Source organism: Dermacentor albipictus, chromosome 1 (genome assembly GCF_038994185.2).
Source record: "Dermacentor albipictus isolate Rhodes 1998 colony chromosome 1, USDA_Dalb.pri_finalv2, whole genome shotgun sequence".
NCBI lineage: Eukaryota > Metazoa > Arthropoda > Arachnida > Ixodida > Ixodidae > Dermacentor > Dermacentor albipictus.
Window position 1 is genome coordinate 388,472,293 of NC_091821.1, and position 18,218 is coordinate 388,490,510.

At 44.7% G+C, this 18,218-nt stretch overlaps 1 protein-coding gene across 7 annotated transcripts in view; it reads right to left on the reverse strand.

The window, feature by feature from the left end:
* The window catches only part of LOC135917004 (cyclin-dependent kinase 12-like), a 95,804-nt gene extending 88,915 nt beyond the window's left edge, over positions 1-6,889 (reverse strand). For 6 of the 7 annotated variants that reach the window (XR_011511393.1, XR_011511390.1, XR_011511392.1 and 3 more), the window contains exon 1: positions 5,428-6,888. Coding sequence is in view for 2 of the 7 variants with exons in the window: in XM_065450459.2 (XP_065306531.2) it covers positions 5,428-6,338 (911 nt within the window). In the remaining 5 variants the exon portion in view is untranslated. Of the gene's footprint in view, positions 1-5,427 lie in introns of all 7 variants that reach the window. The other variant, XM_065450458.2, reaches the window with a different exon arrangement.
* Between the last annotated feature and the right edge of the window lie 11,329 nt (positions 6,890-18,218).

The window sequence follows — 18,218 nt, forward strand, 5'->3', positions numbered from 1 at the left end:
CAACCAAAAACAATGTAAAATGTTGCTGGACTACTTGGCGCGGTAACACATATGCAGCAGTCACGCCCGTAGCTTTCCCTTCATAGCCACAGAAGGTTGTCCACGCGTTTACCATATTTGTATGAATATAACGCGAGTTTCTTTCTTTTCTAAATTTTCACTTTCAGAATGCACATGTTATATTCAGGTTTGTAACTTGAATAAACCACGTTTTCAGTTTCTTATTTCTTTTTTTCTGGCACATTAAACTGCAGTGACTTAAATTACTAGGCACTACCACGTACACAGCCATGTTCGATTGTGCTGCAGGCACTTCTGAAGTGCTACCTATCCAATAACCTTGGTGGCATACAGGACAACGCCGTTCTCAACAACAGTGGCAGACGTCAGCAGTGATAAGTATATTGAACATGCAGTCGTCCTTTCACTGTATTTTGCAACAAAAGTTTGCAGTAATGATGAACAAACCATCCTGTGGGTACCCACTTTCACGCATAGTTTCATATTTCTTGGCGGCATAACTTCGTGTTATCATGGTAATATATTTCTTTTCTTTTTTCGAGACCAAAAGTCCCCCTAGCATTATATTGGGGGTCATATTATTGACATGCGAACAGGGTGCTTATTGTTCATTAATTGTTTCCCACTTATTTTACCCTTCATGGAGCGAAACTTGCAATAAAAGATGGTCATATAACTTAACATATGTATTTTGTTTACGTTTCACTGTCATAAGTGTTTTTTTTATTTTTGTGTGTGTGTATCCTTATAGAAATACAACAGCTGTGCATATACCCCCCACCTACAGGCAAATTTCTAAAATGTACTTTAGAAATCGATTGCTAGAAGTGCAAATGTGTTTTTTCTATTATACAACAATGGCTTACATTGATAAAAGGCTTACACATACAATTTAAGCAGTGTTCTACAGTGAAAGGCACTACCAGCAAACTAAATGCATGTCCTTTTTAGCAGCTTAGGTATACATTTTCCTAGCAAGTAACAAGACCACGAAAATGTTCTGCAAATGCCTCTTCCTAGACCTTCACACTTCTTTATCACTTTCCACTGCACATATGTAAAATTCACCAGTTGCCTGATTGCATGTGCTGTTGCCACTTTCCAAAATACGCAAGTTTTAGGATCTGGTACTTCATTGCTGTAAACCGCATAAGTGAGTTTACACGGGTTTTTATGACTTGATCCAAGTCTCAAAGCTGCATCTTTTCATCTTTAAATAAAAAGGAACTGCTTTGTATAATTAATTATATATTGTTGAGAATATGTAGCTTAGCAGGAGCTGCTTCTATCCTTTTCGAATGGCAGCATTCCTTTCACAGATTTAATATTTTCTTAGTTAATGAAAATTCTCCCAGCAACAAGTAGAATGTATCAGTATTTTATAAGGCTATCATGGATTAATTTTTAAGTGTTTGTATGCCTTTTATGATAACAAGTCGATGAGCAGACACATCTTGTTCTAAATACATTGCACATTTCATTTACCACAAATAATTTTGAGGTACACTATGAACTGATAAGCCCAAAAGCGCATAGAAATAACACCAAGAATTGACGAGGACGAGAAGGCGACACACATACATTTCAACTACTGAAAATATTCTGTGCAATTCGGTTAGTCAGCTTAATATTCTAGAATCACCAATGAAATGTTTGAAATATTCATCTTAGGGAAGATGCGCTGAAAGAATTGCAGCGCATCTTCAGCATGTTCAAACAACATAATGCAGTTGTTTTTATAAAGTTCCTTATTCGATTTTTTCACAAGTTGAAGAATGCAACTTTTTCAACTTATTCCGTCATACAAATATTTAAATTGCAGAATCTGTTTTACTTACCTAGCTATGTACAGTACAAAAAACACTTAGATTATAAACATGGATAGTACTCGCATTTTTTAAGGCTGCTAGCTGGCCTAGTATGGAAAACAAACCAGCCTGAAGGTGGAGCTTCTACTTCATGTTGCCCCCCCCCCCCCCCCCCCCCATCCTCAGTTCAGAATCGCATAATTGTTGAGTTGTTTTCTCAAGTTCAACCTTTTCCAAACTGCTATAAACAATATTCAGGGTGTGTGCGTGTAAGGAATCTGAACTAAGTTCTACAGCTTCAGCAAGAGATGACTCTTGCAGAAAGGGTCTTATACTCAAGCGTGCCATCAGGGCACATCATGGCATATAGCTTCCAATTGCACTGCAACATGTTCCACAGATGGGAGAAAGAGCTTTCCAATGCTAAGGTAAATTATTGGTGGAGGAAGAAAACACTCTGGAAGCTCACGGGAGCCACAGAAACTGCAGGCCACATGCAACCCTTAAGTATTGATACCTCTTCTAAAATGGTGGAAGGTTTGTATGCTGTTGCCTCGCAAACCACAGTACAGGCTAAGAGGTGACTGAATCCTACTTCACACTGCAGGAAAGCATGCAGCAGTGCTGCAAATAGCAGAGACAAGCGTGCTTGTCAATTCAAGGAAGCAAGTGTAAGGATAGATTAATTTCACCACACCACTGCTGTTGTAAAAATATGGACTTTAGCACCGGCAGGTCAGGTGCATATGTGCTCTGAACCTGATGAGATCAATGGTTTTGAGATGCATTAAAGGCAGCCAGTGAAATTTATTTTTAGAATGAATATTGAATGTTAAGATCATGACTATGCCTTAACCTACAAAAAAGAGGAGGTGAAGTGAGCAAGGCGCTGCAGTAACTGATGCACTGCTCACTAAGTGCCGTATACTCAATGTACAAACGGGCATCTTAAAAACGAGAATTTCGTCTACTAAAGTAGAGCAAAATTCCAAGCTAGAAACAGAATGCACACTATCTGCACGGCTCCTATGCTGAAGAGAACTGCTTCAAGTGTAACATGTTTACTGCAAAGGGAAAGAGATAAGCACCTCTAATCTGCCCATTGTTTTTGGAGTCTTGGCAGCAAAGCACAACCTTAGTTTAACTCTGCTTGTGAAAATAGTACACAAGTCCAGGAGAGCATGTTGTACAAGATTCTCGGCAGAATTGTGTAGGAACAAATCTTGGTATGCTTTTTTTTTTACCATTCCTGAAGACCAGCACAGCCTGGTGAGCAGGGCCAAGCTATCAGCTCATGCCCACGGCATCCTGGACTAGGGACGCCGCCCACCTCGGACGATTTTACCGTCGGCTCATTTCAACTAATAAAGTTTATTCCTCCTCCTGTGCGGGTCATGCACTAAGAAACATAAGCCCACTGCACCCTTCATAGATAAGTAAAACATTGAAAACTCTGTGTAGTCATGCTTTTCATTTGCCAAAGCCAGCAATAAGTGGGACACTTATTGGCTGAGCATGCATTTAACTGCGACTGCTAGGAAGCTGTGGAAGATTATGGTTCCCACTAAAGCCCCACCATACATGTTTTCGCTGACCAGGTTAAGTACTACCTACCTACCTTCCTCCTTCGCTGGCCCCCTCAGCTTCTAGCATCAAGCAGAACTAATAGTCCCAGCTTCTGGTTTTAAGCAAAAGCGACGTCACTGCTGCATAGAGGTGCGAGCGTGCCACAAGCAAAAATTTGGGAACCAGAAATCCAGGAAGCAGAACAAACTGAAATTACAGAAGTCGTGCAAGTGACGAATCAGAGAACAGCAAAGCACAACTAAGGTTGACGCAACTTAGCAAAAGTGGTGGTGGCGCATGGATGGAGGGCCTTTAGGTCCCACTAATGTGATTATACTTCCTTTGAAGAAACAAGCAATTGCTTTGTTCACATTGCACTTTTGGGTGTAATGTCTTCCAAGGTCAAGAAACTTGTATGAAATGTGCCAACATCTGCAATGAGGCGTGTGTTCAAACCTGCCTAATCGTATAGAGGATTAACTACATGTGATGCTGCACGATCAGCTCCCTGCTTATCCCACCTCATTTTTTTTCGTTGTACCATTCCACATTGCAGGTCTCTTAATACTGTAACAGATGAACCAGGTTATATGTGAATTGGGCGAACCATAGTGGATGATGTAAAATGTAGTGCCATGAAATAGCAGTGCTTTCCACTCCTACAGAAAGAATTTGGCTGCAGACCAGCACACAATAAGCTCCGTTTGTCCTTTTTTCACTGTCCTTTTGTACTGTTTAACCTGCCGCACACAGTGCTGTGCTGCAATGCTATATTTCCATTACAAACAGCAGTCTTTCCCCTGAAACAGACAGCAGCAGTATCTAAATCCTGACAATAAAATAAATTGTAATTATGAATACATTGCTTCTAGGTGCACATAGTTTCGACAGCTAAAATATGTAGCTGGCAGCACGTTGCAAGGACGAGAATTTTGCATCAGTATTCAGCTCTTTATTAACAAAGCGTGCTACAGAACTAGCCACATCAATAGGCGCTGTAGCTATATAGAGCAAAATGAGTAATCAGACAATGTCATGTTACAGCTGCATAGCAAGAAAAAACATGGACATAAGGTGAAGAAAGGCCAGGAGGGGTATTCTGTAAGAGTCCACCTAGTAGACTGTCCATTTTGGCCGCTGCCGATTGAATGCAGCTGTACAAGTTAGGAGGAGACGAGCGGCCCCAGTCATATCAGCAACGGCCAAAATGGACAGTCCACTAGGTGGACTCCTACAGAATACCTCCCCAGGACAAACGGCCCATTCAAAGTCAGCATTCGTCCTATCCTTTACCTCGTGTGCATGTTCTTTTCACACTGTACTGCTTTAACACAAACTCGCACACTTGCTCAGGCTTCTAATCCAAGGACCATTGAATTCAACCTTCGACTGCCTTACAGTCATCAGGGCTTAACAATCAAGCACACAATTAGCAAGCCAATAATTCCTCGGACAGATAAGGTCATTATGACCTATAAGAAGTGGTCTCCAACATTCTAATGTGTGATGTAGTGCAGGCTAACCCCGAGGCCAGAAGATGCCCGCTACTATTGACCAACAACCCCTTCACACAAAAAAAAAAAGGAACTGCATGCAAGAAAGAATAACAAAGTGTTGTTATGGGCACTTGAGGGTTGCGATAACACTTTTATGAGTATATTCATGCACGGCATTGGGGCCATTGTATATTTAGAATTTTAAAATTTGAACACGCCTACTGAACGCGCCGCAAATCTGGTCGTATTTGCACAGTTTGTAGGGGCGATTGAGTCATTTGGCCACTGCACAGCTATGGCATGCCGTGTGGTGACATGCTATGCAGCGTGAACGACAAGAAAGTCCTGTGGTCACGCGCAGTGCAACGGAAACCTACGCCCTGTCGGTGCCGACACTGCGCATATTGTGACGTTCGTTTCAGCATGCAGCTGCAGCCCTATCGTGCGAAACGGAAGCTAATTATGAGGAGGCTTAAAACTTGCCGAGAGCCCCAGAACAACCACAGAACAATGAATGGCGGTTCAGTAGCACATACCTGACAGGGCTTCTGCTCCGACTTCGCGAGTACGCGGAGGCCTTGCGCGACGACGAGTAGAGACTAGAGGAATTGTTGGGCGAATAGTTCCGCGATGGCCGGTCCTTCTCGCGGGCGTCGGATATCGGAGATTTCCGCCGCTTGGACGAACGGCTAGGCGGCGGGCTGGGCGAGCTCGCCGGGCTGCGACCGCTGCTCTTGTAGGCACGCGGATGGTCCGGCGACAGGGACCGTTTACGGCTGCCGCTCGAGCGGCTGCCGTAGCAGTCGCCATGAGAGTCCGACACACCATAGTACGGGTCCAACACGCCCGAAGATTCCCTGTAAGCACTCATATAGGTTCGGCTACTCGCGTAGTCCTTCATCACGTCTCGTTCATAGTAGCCGCTCGACGTCGAGTAGTCCCGCGACGAACGCGACGAGGACGGCGGTGGAGGCGGAGGAGACGGTGGCCGTTCGCTGTGGTTACGCCGACTCGAAGAGCGCGAGGAACTCGTGCTCTCTTTGGTATCGCTCACCTTGTGCCGCGAAGAGTGCCGCCGCTTGTTGCTGCCACTGTCGGTTCGCTCAGGCTGCCGTTCCGCGCCGTGCCGGCTTGAGGAAGACACCGGCAGCGGAGACGCCGGGTACAGGTGTTCGGGGGGCGCTCCGCCGTCATCCGAGAACAGCGAGGAGTCCGAACTCACATCGTCGTACTCGACCAGCGGCTTGGTGGCAACGACGGCTCGCTCCGAGTCGCGCGTTGCATGCTTTCGTCGGTGCGACCGATGGCTCTTCTTGTGCTTTCGATGACTGCTGCTCTGGGGCGAATGCCGAGACTTGCTGCTCACGCGGCGGCTCTCCTCGGGACTGCGAGCTTTCTCCTTCACTTTGGCGCGGGAACGTGCCGAACGTTCTTCGGATCCCCGCATCGTGGCTGGTGGTCGATGAGACGAGTCGTTGTCACGTATCCATGACCGGACGGTCCGATGGGGCCCTTCACAACAGCATAATACACTGACGCAGTGGCGCTTCCTCCATATTGGATTTGCGAAAACGAGGCCTAAACGAGTGACTGCGGTCTCATTGCGACGCAAATTATTTCGCGCCTACAGTGCGGGCTGGAATGGCAGCATTTACACTGATCAACTTATTTTCTCAACTTGCATACAAAAAAACGGATGAATGCGCTGCTGCTGGTACAGCTCGACTAACGAGCGCCAATCGAGACGGACCCTTAGCAAGCAAGGGGAAAGACTTTTTTTTTTATCTCGCAAGCCCTTTAATTCTGGGCTGGTGGACGCAAAACGCACACCATTCAATAGCTTTGATAGTGCAGATATTTAATTCTGGAATAGTTTACGAAACCTATGTATACTCTACAAGGATTGCGAAGGATGCTAAATCTCCCAGAGACCGCAATCGCTTCTGCTCCGTACTCCACAGAATTCGCAAGCCTATGCTGACGTCACATCAGCGTGCACATTTCCTAGAAAAAAGCCCAAACGGAAAGCTACGAGCAACAAGCAAAATTTTATGATTACTTATAAACAAAAATGTGGGTCTAATAGTAATAAATTTACTTGACGTTTAACTAGTGTGTTATAATGCATGAAGCGAGGCGCAAATTTTACATCGTGTGTTCCATTTCACATAGTTAACTTAGCCGACCTACAGATGGGGCAAATTTAAATTCTATGTTTAATATGCCAAGAACCACAAAGAACCGACTCAGTCCAATTCTTTATTCCGTGGTTAAAAGGAGTTATCTGTGCAACAATTTTCTGCATCAAACATGCAATCAGTGCTCTCGTTCGCACAGCTAGCTGGGGAAGTTGAAAGGACGTTTGTCAGCTATCTACAAGAATACAAGAGTTACAACTGTGTATTCGTTGTGGGGGATGTCGTGCTCATTCACCCTCATTACGCTGGAGATGTCAATGTGCCTAGCACTGCACGGATCAAGATGACTCTACGAGAGCCTGAAACAAGGGAGCAGTTTTCAGCGCTGACTTTTGGTCCGACTTCTTACGATGTATTTTGCAACGTGAACCTGAAGTCGAGACTTGCCTTATCTGGCTTTAGAACTGAACCGAACCGTGAACCTGACGGCACGCTACTCCTCGTTTTAGGCCGCGAATACAACTTGCGCCACCGAATATGGCAAGTCAGGAGGCACACAGTTGACAGGGTTGTCGCCGACAGCAGCCTGGTTGAAAGGTTCACCTTGGGTCGGCGTTGCGACTTTTACGCTGTCGTTCGAAGCACGAATACCGTGGACAAAAAGTCTAAATCTGTGACCATTGACATCGCCGAACCCTCGGTCGCCTCACTGACATGTCGCGTTAAATATTGCCATGCGAGAATTACCATCTTCCCCGCGGAACCGGGTGACGTGTTGCGAATGCGCAACGCGAGCTTGCTCTTGTACAGCAAGACGCCCACCGTCGTCGTCGCGTGCGCCAACGTCGCCGTGTTCAAAAACAGCTCCCTCGCAGCAGGCAGAAGCGTCGAGGCATTCTCACCGGGTTCCAACGCAAAGTTACAAATACAGGGCCAAGCAGAAACTGACACGGTTCTCAGACTGTGTAATTGGAATGACTTGCAGCAGCAGCGACTCTGTGAGCTAGAAGAAACCGTCAACTTGAAGCCTATGTTTATCCTTGCGGAGCGGGAGCCGCGACCACAGGACCGGCTCTCGTACTTGGCCGAGCTCCGTACTGTGGATGTCACTTGCGTCGTAGTTGCAGTTCACCGCCTCAGGACTCCCCGCGAGCACGTCTTCCTCACCGTCTGGGACGGCACAGCTCCCGACTGGTTGAGGGGTTCACAACGGCCGAGACCGCCTGAGACTGCGGAACTCATTCGTCGTGACGATGCGGCGTGGAGGCTGCTCGGGCCGCAGCTTGTGTCTGTTAGCGTGGCTCGCCCGTGGTCCTGCATCGCCGCCGCGCTGCCCCTTGGTGCGCACGTACGGCTAAACGGACTGACCGTCCGTAGAAATGCGGGACGAAACCGTTGGTGGGTCGTTCTCGAAAGCAGGTTCTCGAGGCATGGGCTCAGTGTGCTCGCAAGGCCCTGCCTTGAGCTGAGGGAATCGATGGAGGCTATATTGGCGCTTGAAAATGACAGCAGCATGCTCATGGACGCGACTGGGCAAGCCACAACAGTTGAGAACGAAAAACACCTTACAAGTTGCAAAAATGAAAGTAATGTGTTGCGACAACAGCTGGATCTGCTCGGCAACACAATATCTCGTGAAATCGAGAGTGAAGGCGAACTCTTTTCATCGTGTGAAAGTGATGTGATCAGTGATTTTAGCAGTGTGGGCTCGCCGCCCAGCAGTTCCAAGAGTCTGTTTGGCCTTACAACAGACGATGACTCATCGTGACCTGTGTCTCACAGCACTAGAGCTGTACCTGCTTCTTGTCTTTTTATATGTTATGGCATACTGAACTAGTTTATTGTATGGAGTATTTTTTCTTTAGTCACTCATATTGTCACGACTAAAGGCTAGCAAAAGAACAGAAGAAAACGAATTGAGGGACACGAGCATAGACCACGCTCCCTTTGAAAGAAGACGATTGGCGTGTCAGCTCCTGTGGTCTCTGAATATAGAGCTGGTTTTTGTGTCTCACATCCCGGTCCTGCATCCTGCTTTTTTGGACGTCACAATACTGGTAGAGGTGCTCGGTAGTAGGACAGCGTTTCCGCGGGCACATCAGGCTGCGGGGTCGGCGGCGGCGACGGATATTACGGAGGGGTTAACGACTTGTTGTAAGGACGAAGCAGGGATGACGAGCTGTGCGGTGCTGTGTTTGGATGACAGATGGCCGACGCGTAGGTTGTAGACTGCTGGTCTGGTAGCAATTCGGGCAAAGAAAACGCTTGCCTGATTTCCTGCCATACAACCTCTGTGACAGAAGCCACCACAGGTTCTTGCAGATTCAACACAAGGGTGTGAAGCTTCTCACAAATGACCTTGCAGATGAGCTCATGTAGGGAACACTCACTGCCGGCAGTCAGTGCAGAAGCGCTGATCGAGGTGTTGCTCGGTCGGTCGTAGTAGCCTCCTTGATGAACTGCAGAACAGTTGTTGGCGTGTTGCGAAGAAAACGGTGTACAGTTGCTCCTTGAAGCCCCGCTTCAAATGTAGGATTTTCTTTGTTTCAGGCATCGCGGGGTCAGCTAGGCGAAAGAGGCGGGTCACGTCCTCCGCAAGCATGGCGACACTCTCATTCGGTTTTAGTATACACAATTCGATGAGCTGCTGAGCTGAATCACGACTATCATTCTTGATGAAGGTATCCAAAAGTTGCTGCCGAAATTCATCCCAGGAAGATGGTGTGACTTTCTGGTTCCCATACCATGTATGAGCGCTGTCCACGAAGTACACATGCGAGAGTTTCTGTTCCAAGGTCCAATGATTCGCCTTGGTGACTCTCTCGTATTGTTCTAGCCAATCCTCTACGTCTTCAAAAACATCACCGTGAAAGTTCTCAGGAATATGAAGGTGCTCAATAGTAACCTGTAAAGCGACAGTATGTCCTGTTCAGTTGACACAGGTACATCATGAACCTGTTTATAATGACTAATTGACTTTCTACTGTCGCCACAAGTTTGTGTCAGTGACTGAGGTGGCACCACATTTTTATTGGTTTTAGTGTTGATCAATGGGCCGTGTTTCTACAAACATGTTACCTTTCAGTAACACATTGCAGTTTAAATGCCTACAAGTGTGCCCTGTTCATTACACCAGATCTAGTGTTACGAAAAATGTGTGAAGCCAGAAAGGAGCCCCTACATGATTTGAAAACAATGTTATTTGTTTATTGAGATATGGTACACAGTTAAATATAACAGGTCTAAAGAAAAGCTAATCTGACATTATTTTTGCACACAAATCTATAATTATGCTCGGTGTGGCTCACCCCAGCAGCAAGTTATCTTTTCATCCATTTTCATTGTCCCTTTAATTTATATTTCCATATTTCAATTAAAGAACAGTTATTTCCCCTATGCTCACCTTGGCTTCATTGCCTGTTGGCTTTATATGTTTGTGACTAGCAAAAATGAAAAAATCAAGCCCCTAAGTTTCTCTTCCCCTCTCGCTGCTTTTTTTTTTTAGACTTGTGAACAACTCGTGTAAACAAGCAATCTGTGCAATCTAAAGTACGTTCAATCTGTCCACTTTAAGCACTCTGTCACTTGTTTACAGAATTGCAACATTTGTTTCTGTTGAGTAAGCATGAGACTTCATTGTTCTGAATTTTCCGTTCATCAGATTTTGTGAGTTAGTTTGAAGGTCTTATTTAAAGTCCTGCTTCCAACATTGACTTCCAACATGTGACTTTTTTTCTTCCAAATGCACAAAATGAGGATAAGGCTTCCACCCCTTATCATCATCTTCTGATGCCTAGCAACCTTATTCCTTAGCAGTCATAGCCACTGTATGACACATTTGTACATGTGTATCCATTGGTTATTCAGGTATATATGTATTTGTGTGGGTGTGTATGTGCTCAAGCATTGCTGATCGCCAGGCAGAGGGCAATTTCTTTATCATTCATCTTTCCTACTGACTGACTAAATGATTGATTCGATAATTAAAATACAACCTCTGGGTTAGATTCCCACCTTGACAGTGCATTTAGAATTTGCTCTGTATTTTTATCTGATGAATATATAGCTACAGTGTTTGCCAATACACTGCAAGATCAGTGTGTTTGAAAGAATAGCAGGTCTCCTAAGAGAGCTTAGCTGAAAGGCGCTGATACCTGTGTTTGATGTTTCAAACTTAAGTATGCACGTTAGAGTAAAGGTGTTGCAGGTTGCTTGTTTCAGGGCTCGCATTCTAAAGCACCTAGTTGCTATGCTTTACATGACCTATTAAGGTACAATATACTCTTCACTCACCACTTCATAGTAGTTCATGTATTTTTTGGCTGTCCTAATAAAAATCATCATCAGCCTACTTTATGTCCACTGCAAGACGAAGGCCTCTCCCTGCGATCTCCAATTACCCCTGTCCTGTGCCAACCGATTACAACTAGTACCCGCAAATTTCCTAATTTCGCCGCACCACCTAGTCTTCTGCCATCCTCTGCTGCGCTTCCCTTCTCTTGGTACCCGTTCTGTCACCCTAATGGTGCAACGGTCATCTAATCTGCGCATTCCATGACCTGCCCAGCGCCATTTTTTTTCTCTTAATCTCTATTAGAATATTGTCTATACCCATTTGCTCTCTAATCCAAACCGCTCTCTTTCTGTCTCTTAAAGTTATGCCTAGCATTCTCCATTCCATAGCTCTTTGCGCAGTCCTTAACTCTGCACAATTTGAACTAATTTGTGGTAAAATTCTCAGTGCATTTCTGCTGGCTTCTGTTGGACTCAACTCCCTTTTGAGCCCAACTGGGGATAATACAATAAGACAATCGGCCTACAGACCCGAGTCTGTGTCATCATTGTGTAGGGTGTCGCGATCGGCCTGCAGGTGTACTGCTCTGCAAACCTATCTCAGCCCACTGCAGTTGTTTCGATCGACCCGTTGGGGTGGTGTCCTTCGGAGAACCGGCGACGACGACAGTGCTAACCAACCATGCACTTACTTCGGAGAGTCGGCGACGGCAGCAGGGCTGGCCACGTTTGGCAGACCGTGTATTGTTGGTTGTTGTTGGTTGATTTGCCGTGACCTTCATGGTCTGTTTGCAGCAAGAGAGCTTCTTGGAAAAGGGTATTCTGCAATATGTTTTTCCTCGGGCCCCAGGATTCGTCACAGTCTGCTGACACTCGTGCCGACTACCGGAGAAAGTCGGCTCTGGAATTAAGAGGCGCCGGCTGGGGTCAAGCGTGACAACCTGGCTACGAGGACCCGCTCAACTCGGGTTCTGGGAATCCAAAGTGCGTATGTGGGTGTGTGAGCCCTCCCCCTCAAAGGCGGGTCTACTACGCCCCAACGGCTATAGACGGTCCGATTGGACGAAGGTTGGACAGCAGTTTTCCCTCCCCTAGGGATCTAGGGAGGACAGAGGCTTTATTAAGCAGCAGTTTGTCGGCTGATGGGAGGGTGCTTGGTGATCGTGTGCTGTATGCTTCGTCTTTCGGGCTCCATTTGGGAGTCATGCTAGACTGCTGAAATGTATCTCATGTTTTAATGTATATATGTAAATAAATCCTGTACTAGTTCTCGATGAGAGCAAGTTCATCCCTACAACCACGTCCCAAGCGTGAGTGAGTTGGACGACGGCATGGGCCAGCTACCACATAGTTCATGCTATGTCTAATCCCTACAACCCTGACCACAAACCTTATAACTGGATGGCAACAGTGATATCGTCCTCTACAACTCTAACAAGGGATGTGTTTATGGCAAATGAAGCGCGAGATCATGTGTGCTTCTCCAAGCAGTTGCAAACAACAGACTGTGGACAGTCCTGAAAAAAGGCAAGTCTGATACCAATGTGTTGTAGGAAGCCTTGGCTGCTGCTTGATCAGTTGTTAACATGCTGCACTATGAAAGTGGGGACTCCTTACAATCATATGAAGGGAGTACCACATTTATTGCTGTAGACCAACTATTTCCTGATTTCTACACCCATTCTTATCATAATGAATACAATATTCAAATTGACAGTCTACAGATACCTGTTGATAACGCTATACACACAAGTTGCCTGAAAAGCCACTGCTAATGCTTAAAAAAAATTAAGTTACAAGCTTGCCACAATAATGCAGTTTTGCAGCCCATAACTCTCTCTTTCTCTTTGTGTGTGTCCTGTGTTGAAGTTTTACATTGGTCTTAGTACACATCAAAAGCTTGCACTACTATTCATATATGGGTCACACAGATTTGCATAAAATTTGATGGAATGTTTACTGGGACACTGTAGAACTGTTCTCTGTCTGGGTGAGTTGCTTGGCCCGACAAGATTTAAAGCGAATAGCTTCCTTTGGCTCTTTCAGTCATTTCAGTGGTTGGCCTTGGCAAGAAAAATGTTCATTTGTTTGCTCTCTCTCACTCGGTCTCTTGCTCATTCATTACAGCTATTAGTTCAACTTGACAATCATCGTTGATGATTTCTGCACACTTGCCCCCCCCCCCCCTTTTTGTTCAGCCTTTACAAAAAAAAAAAAACACTAGAAAGCTTTGCGCACACTGAACGACAAAAAGAAAAGGACACAAAGACCAGCGCAGTCTGGCAACTGAACTTTATTCCCAAAACAGCACATACGTATACACCCTCGAGAACCATCTCACGATCACTGCACATGGGCGACAGAGCATCTGTGCCGCATAACAACATTCAGAAATGCAGCATAATCGACACACTGAGCAAGTTGATTTCATCATCATTAAAAGAGATAGATGGATGGCTAACATATGCTCTTTGCAGTCGAGATATGTGCCAAGCTTCTACAATTTCTCTCGTCGGATTAGGACTAACATACAAAATAGCGGTTTTGTCAAGCAATGGCTTAGACTGGCACTCTGAATGCACAGTGCATTGTGAAATCCATGTAGGGCCTTCTCCTTAAGCTGGCCAGTTGTTTTCTTCACCTTAAATTTATGCATCGGCCAGTCTGACATAGTACTGCACACACTTGAAAGGATTTTTATACACTACATACACTCTTGAGGGTGTATGTGTGCTGTTTTAGGAATAAAGTTCAATTGTCAGACTGCGCTGGTCTTTGTGTCCTTTTATTATTGTCGTCGTTTAGAGTGTGCAAAACTTTCCGCAATAAAGTCAAATCAACTAGATCGCCTTTCAGTCTTATTGAAGAAATACTACATGGTATCAGTACTGTGTGCTGATCATTTATGCAGATTATTGTGTTGAAGTCAATGAAAAATAAGTTAGCTCCAATGTATTTTCAGGCTTTTGCGCTTTGCACCAAATGACATCTCTGTCTGCTAAACGGGACGGAGACTGGTGTGAAGGTGGATGCTTGAAGTGATCAATGAAGTCCCCTAGTCAAAACATTGCCTTCAGCGACATTCCTTTGTTCGACTACTGTTGATCGCACATCACTATATGCTGTGGTCTGCAGTTGTCGTACAGCACGAAAACTCTTAGCAGTTGTGGTTCAAAATTAAAATTCAGTTCTACAGTATATAGTTCCTATATTTATCTGAAATAGTTAACGCTTTATTGACGAATGTTGCCTACAGGCAAGATACCAGAAAAAAAAACTTTTCCTTGCCGAGTTTCAGTATCGAGTATTACGTTTCTGGCCAAATGTCTTTGGCCAACACGGAATGACAGACAGAAAGCGTCATTTGTTGGTTTGGAGCAGAAACACGAGATGAAGTTTGACATGCGACTCGCTTTCTTTTGAAAGCACTGTCAGAGGAGGCAGACCAATGTCAGAACTATGGCTGTAAAGGTGTCACACACGTGATGTAAAGCAAATAAAATGCACACCTATGGTTCAGATATGACGAGAGCCACCTGTACAGATTCCTAATGAAGTCTTAGGTGGCTTGGGGTGAAGCCCACTGAGTGAATCGACTGCTCCCTGTTGGGCGAGCATGAAGTGAGCCAGATCATGGCTTGAAAAGGATGTTCGCCTCACGCTTGCCTTTTAATGAGGTGCAAGTAGTTATATCACTCTTGATGGTCTGCTAAGGGTGCAATAATAGTGCTTTTCAGCAACGAAGGACCTGACTCTATTGAAGCGATTGTAGTGAAAGCATAAGCAGTAGTGTAGGCGTGCTGAAAAGAGGGAAGGGCAATGTACCTTCCTCTGCCAATGCTTCTGTTTTTAGTCTTGATTACTATACTGAAGCATGCATTGATAAAGTAGCTCCATGTACACTTTACAGACTAGAAGCAGTTCAGCAAACAGCGGCGGTAGAGTAGTAGCATTTTCATGTGACCTAACAGGCACTATTTCTCTTTATCTAAGTGCAAGTGAGCACTTGTTATGCAGCATGCTTGCCAAATATTGTGTGGACAGAGGAATAAATTTGAACACGGCTGTACGTTGACATAACATAACGAAAAAAATCTAAAATGATGCTTGGCAATATCATCAAGTAACAAATATATGCTTATAATAGATATTAGATATAAATAAGGAATTTTTGTGTTGGATGAGACTTGACAGGGTTCAACTGTAAGAGTAATACGCCATTTCACTGGTTATCTGCAAACACCATAGATGTCCACTATCTCATGGTCGGCACACCAACATACTTTTGCTGATTACCCAAAGAAACGTCTTCGTTAAGCATGATGTGTGCTGCATACACCATGAGCACCCGCTCCGGAAAGTATTGTAGAGTGCAAAAAGTGTGTTTTAGCTAAAATAATGTGTCATTGTCCATGCTTGCAATCTGTTAAAGGGACTGTCTACCATTTTTTTAAAGACCTTCTATATTGTAGCACAATAGAAAGCCTACGTTTCAAGGTGCCAATGTGTAGTGGTTTCTCTAGAAAGCGAATAGAAATTTTTTAAACAGAATTTTTCTGTTTGGGTAGCGGCTTCTCAAAAGTGTGGACGGACACTGACAACACTGATCGCTGGACACAATAGCGATCTCAGAGGCCATTCACTATTGCACTGTGACAATGTTCATTTGCACCATAAGGTTTCATGCAAGTATACTAAAGGGAACTCCAGCATTGCAATCGTTCAGCCACCATGGGAATGATGGGAAGTACATGAATTTGGCTGATCTTTGTGCTTGTTGATTCAGATGTTCTTTTTTCTTTGTTTACTATGCTTTGTATGCCTCCACTGTCATAAATTTCAGAGCAATCTATACTTTTCAAAGTGCGGAAGACGCTGCAGACACGCACAGTTGCTACTAATTGCAACGGTCCAGCTTGTTGAGGTGGCCAAATTAAAACGCGCCAAGCGTCTCAAGGCACTGACTTGCCCGCCATAAGGGCGTTTTATGTCGCTTGTCGATGCATGCATCCGTGGCATAAGTAATTAAGGAATTGGTTGGTCCTCACCAAACATGTGGCATTATGGGGCGGTCAATTATGACTAATATACATAAGATGCTGTGCATGTTGGAGTGCTGCGACATTATGCAAGCAGGGGTAGCAGTTCTACAACTCGATCTTGAGAAAGTGTTTGATTTGTGCACCTCATGGTATTTTGCTTGCCATCCTAGCCCACATTAATGTCAAATCCATCATTAAAGATGGGGTAGCTTTGGCATACCGAAACTGCACTACGTGTTTAATTGTTAACAAGTCAGTGGGGGCCCCCATTAACCTAAAGCATTCTGTATGCCAGGGCTGCCCTGAGTCCCCTTCTGTTCTGTATGTATAGAGAAACAATGTGCCTAGCAATCATTGAAAACAGCAGTATTCATGGCTTCAGACTAAATGCATCAGAAGTTAAAATTCCGGCGTATGCGGATGACGTCGCAGTTTGTTGTACAGATAAAGAGAGTGTAGCTGCAGCTATCGCTGTAGTGAAGGGTTTCAGCAAGGTAACTGGAAGCATCGTAAACTGGGGAAAGTGCCTTGACTTCTGGCATGGAGAACGGCCTTCCACCCCAGTCATTTTCGCCAACGTCAAGTGGTTGACGACGCCCGTTAAATACCTAGGCGTCCCGCTGGAATATTACAAAAATAACGATGAGTATTGGCAAGATCAAACAAGAGAAACACAGATAAACGCGAATAAGGGGAAAGGTGGACATCTGTCAATGTTTGCAAGAGCTACAGTTTGCAATCTATTTTCTGTTGCAAAACTCTGGTATGTAATGCAAGTATTGCAATGTTTAAGGGTAAATAAACAGAAGTTGCACCAAGTCTTCGTAGTATTTGTATAGGCTCTGAATTGGGAACGATGCAGTTGAACGAATTTGTTCAGGGGAGTTAAAGACAGAGGTTTGGGAATAATGCACTTTTTTATACGACAGGTCATAAACCGGTTTTTATTTTTCCGCGACTTAAGCGATCCTTTCTTTCGCACAGTGAGCCATGTACGGTTCTTGTCCGTTGGATTTTCAAGCGAGTACCTTTTTTCAGTGAAACGTAAAACTCTGTACAAAGATTTGTGCGATGTAGTTCTCCCTGTGCCAATGTACAGGGCCATATACAGTGGAGGCCAGGGGCAAGACTTGCTTAAGCGGGTGAAAAGAATGCAAGTAATGCGAAGGACCAAGCCTTTCTTTTTTAAGCTTCATGCGGGTACATTGACTGTCGAAACCTTTTTAGAAGATTGTGGTTTTTTATTACCCTGGGGCTCGCATTGCTTGACCTGTAAGAAACCAGAAACTATAGATCATGTATTTCTACATTGCTGGGCGGGTGTCTTCTTTAGGGATGTGCTTCAGAGGACTATCAAAAAAGACTTTCCTTTAGATCCACAGGGTATTAGATATTTATCTGTAGAAAACGATGATGGACTGCCATTTGATCTTATTATGCTAGTTGGCCTTCACCGTCTGTGGCACACCCATATGGCGGCGTATCACTGCAACCCAGATGCTCGGCCTGCACGAATGCTTTTTCGAGAATGCATGTCGAGATTTGTAGAAATTCAGAAAGCACAAGATTGTGTACCTGCTTGGCTGTCAAAGGTGGAACCCTTGACTGAGCTCCAAGAATTCCAAAATAGTCAACCCTGTAAAGCTGACACTTGGTGCTGAAAACTTGCTAATTTATCTTGTTTTCTCAAATGTCATTTGTTCTTTGATATAGTAGAACAAAAGAGGCAATAAAAAGAAAGTGTCCATGGCATAATGGTTTCAATATTGGGCCTATGTTCTAGAGGTCCTACGTTCGAATCCTTCCGTCGGACAATTTGAATAATGTTTAATTATTTATTACACAATACTTTGT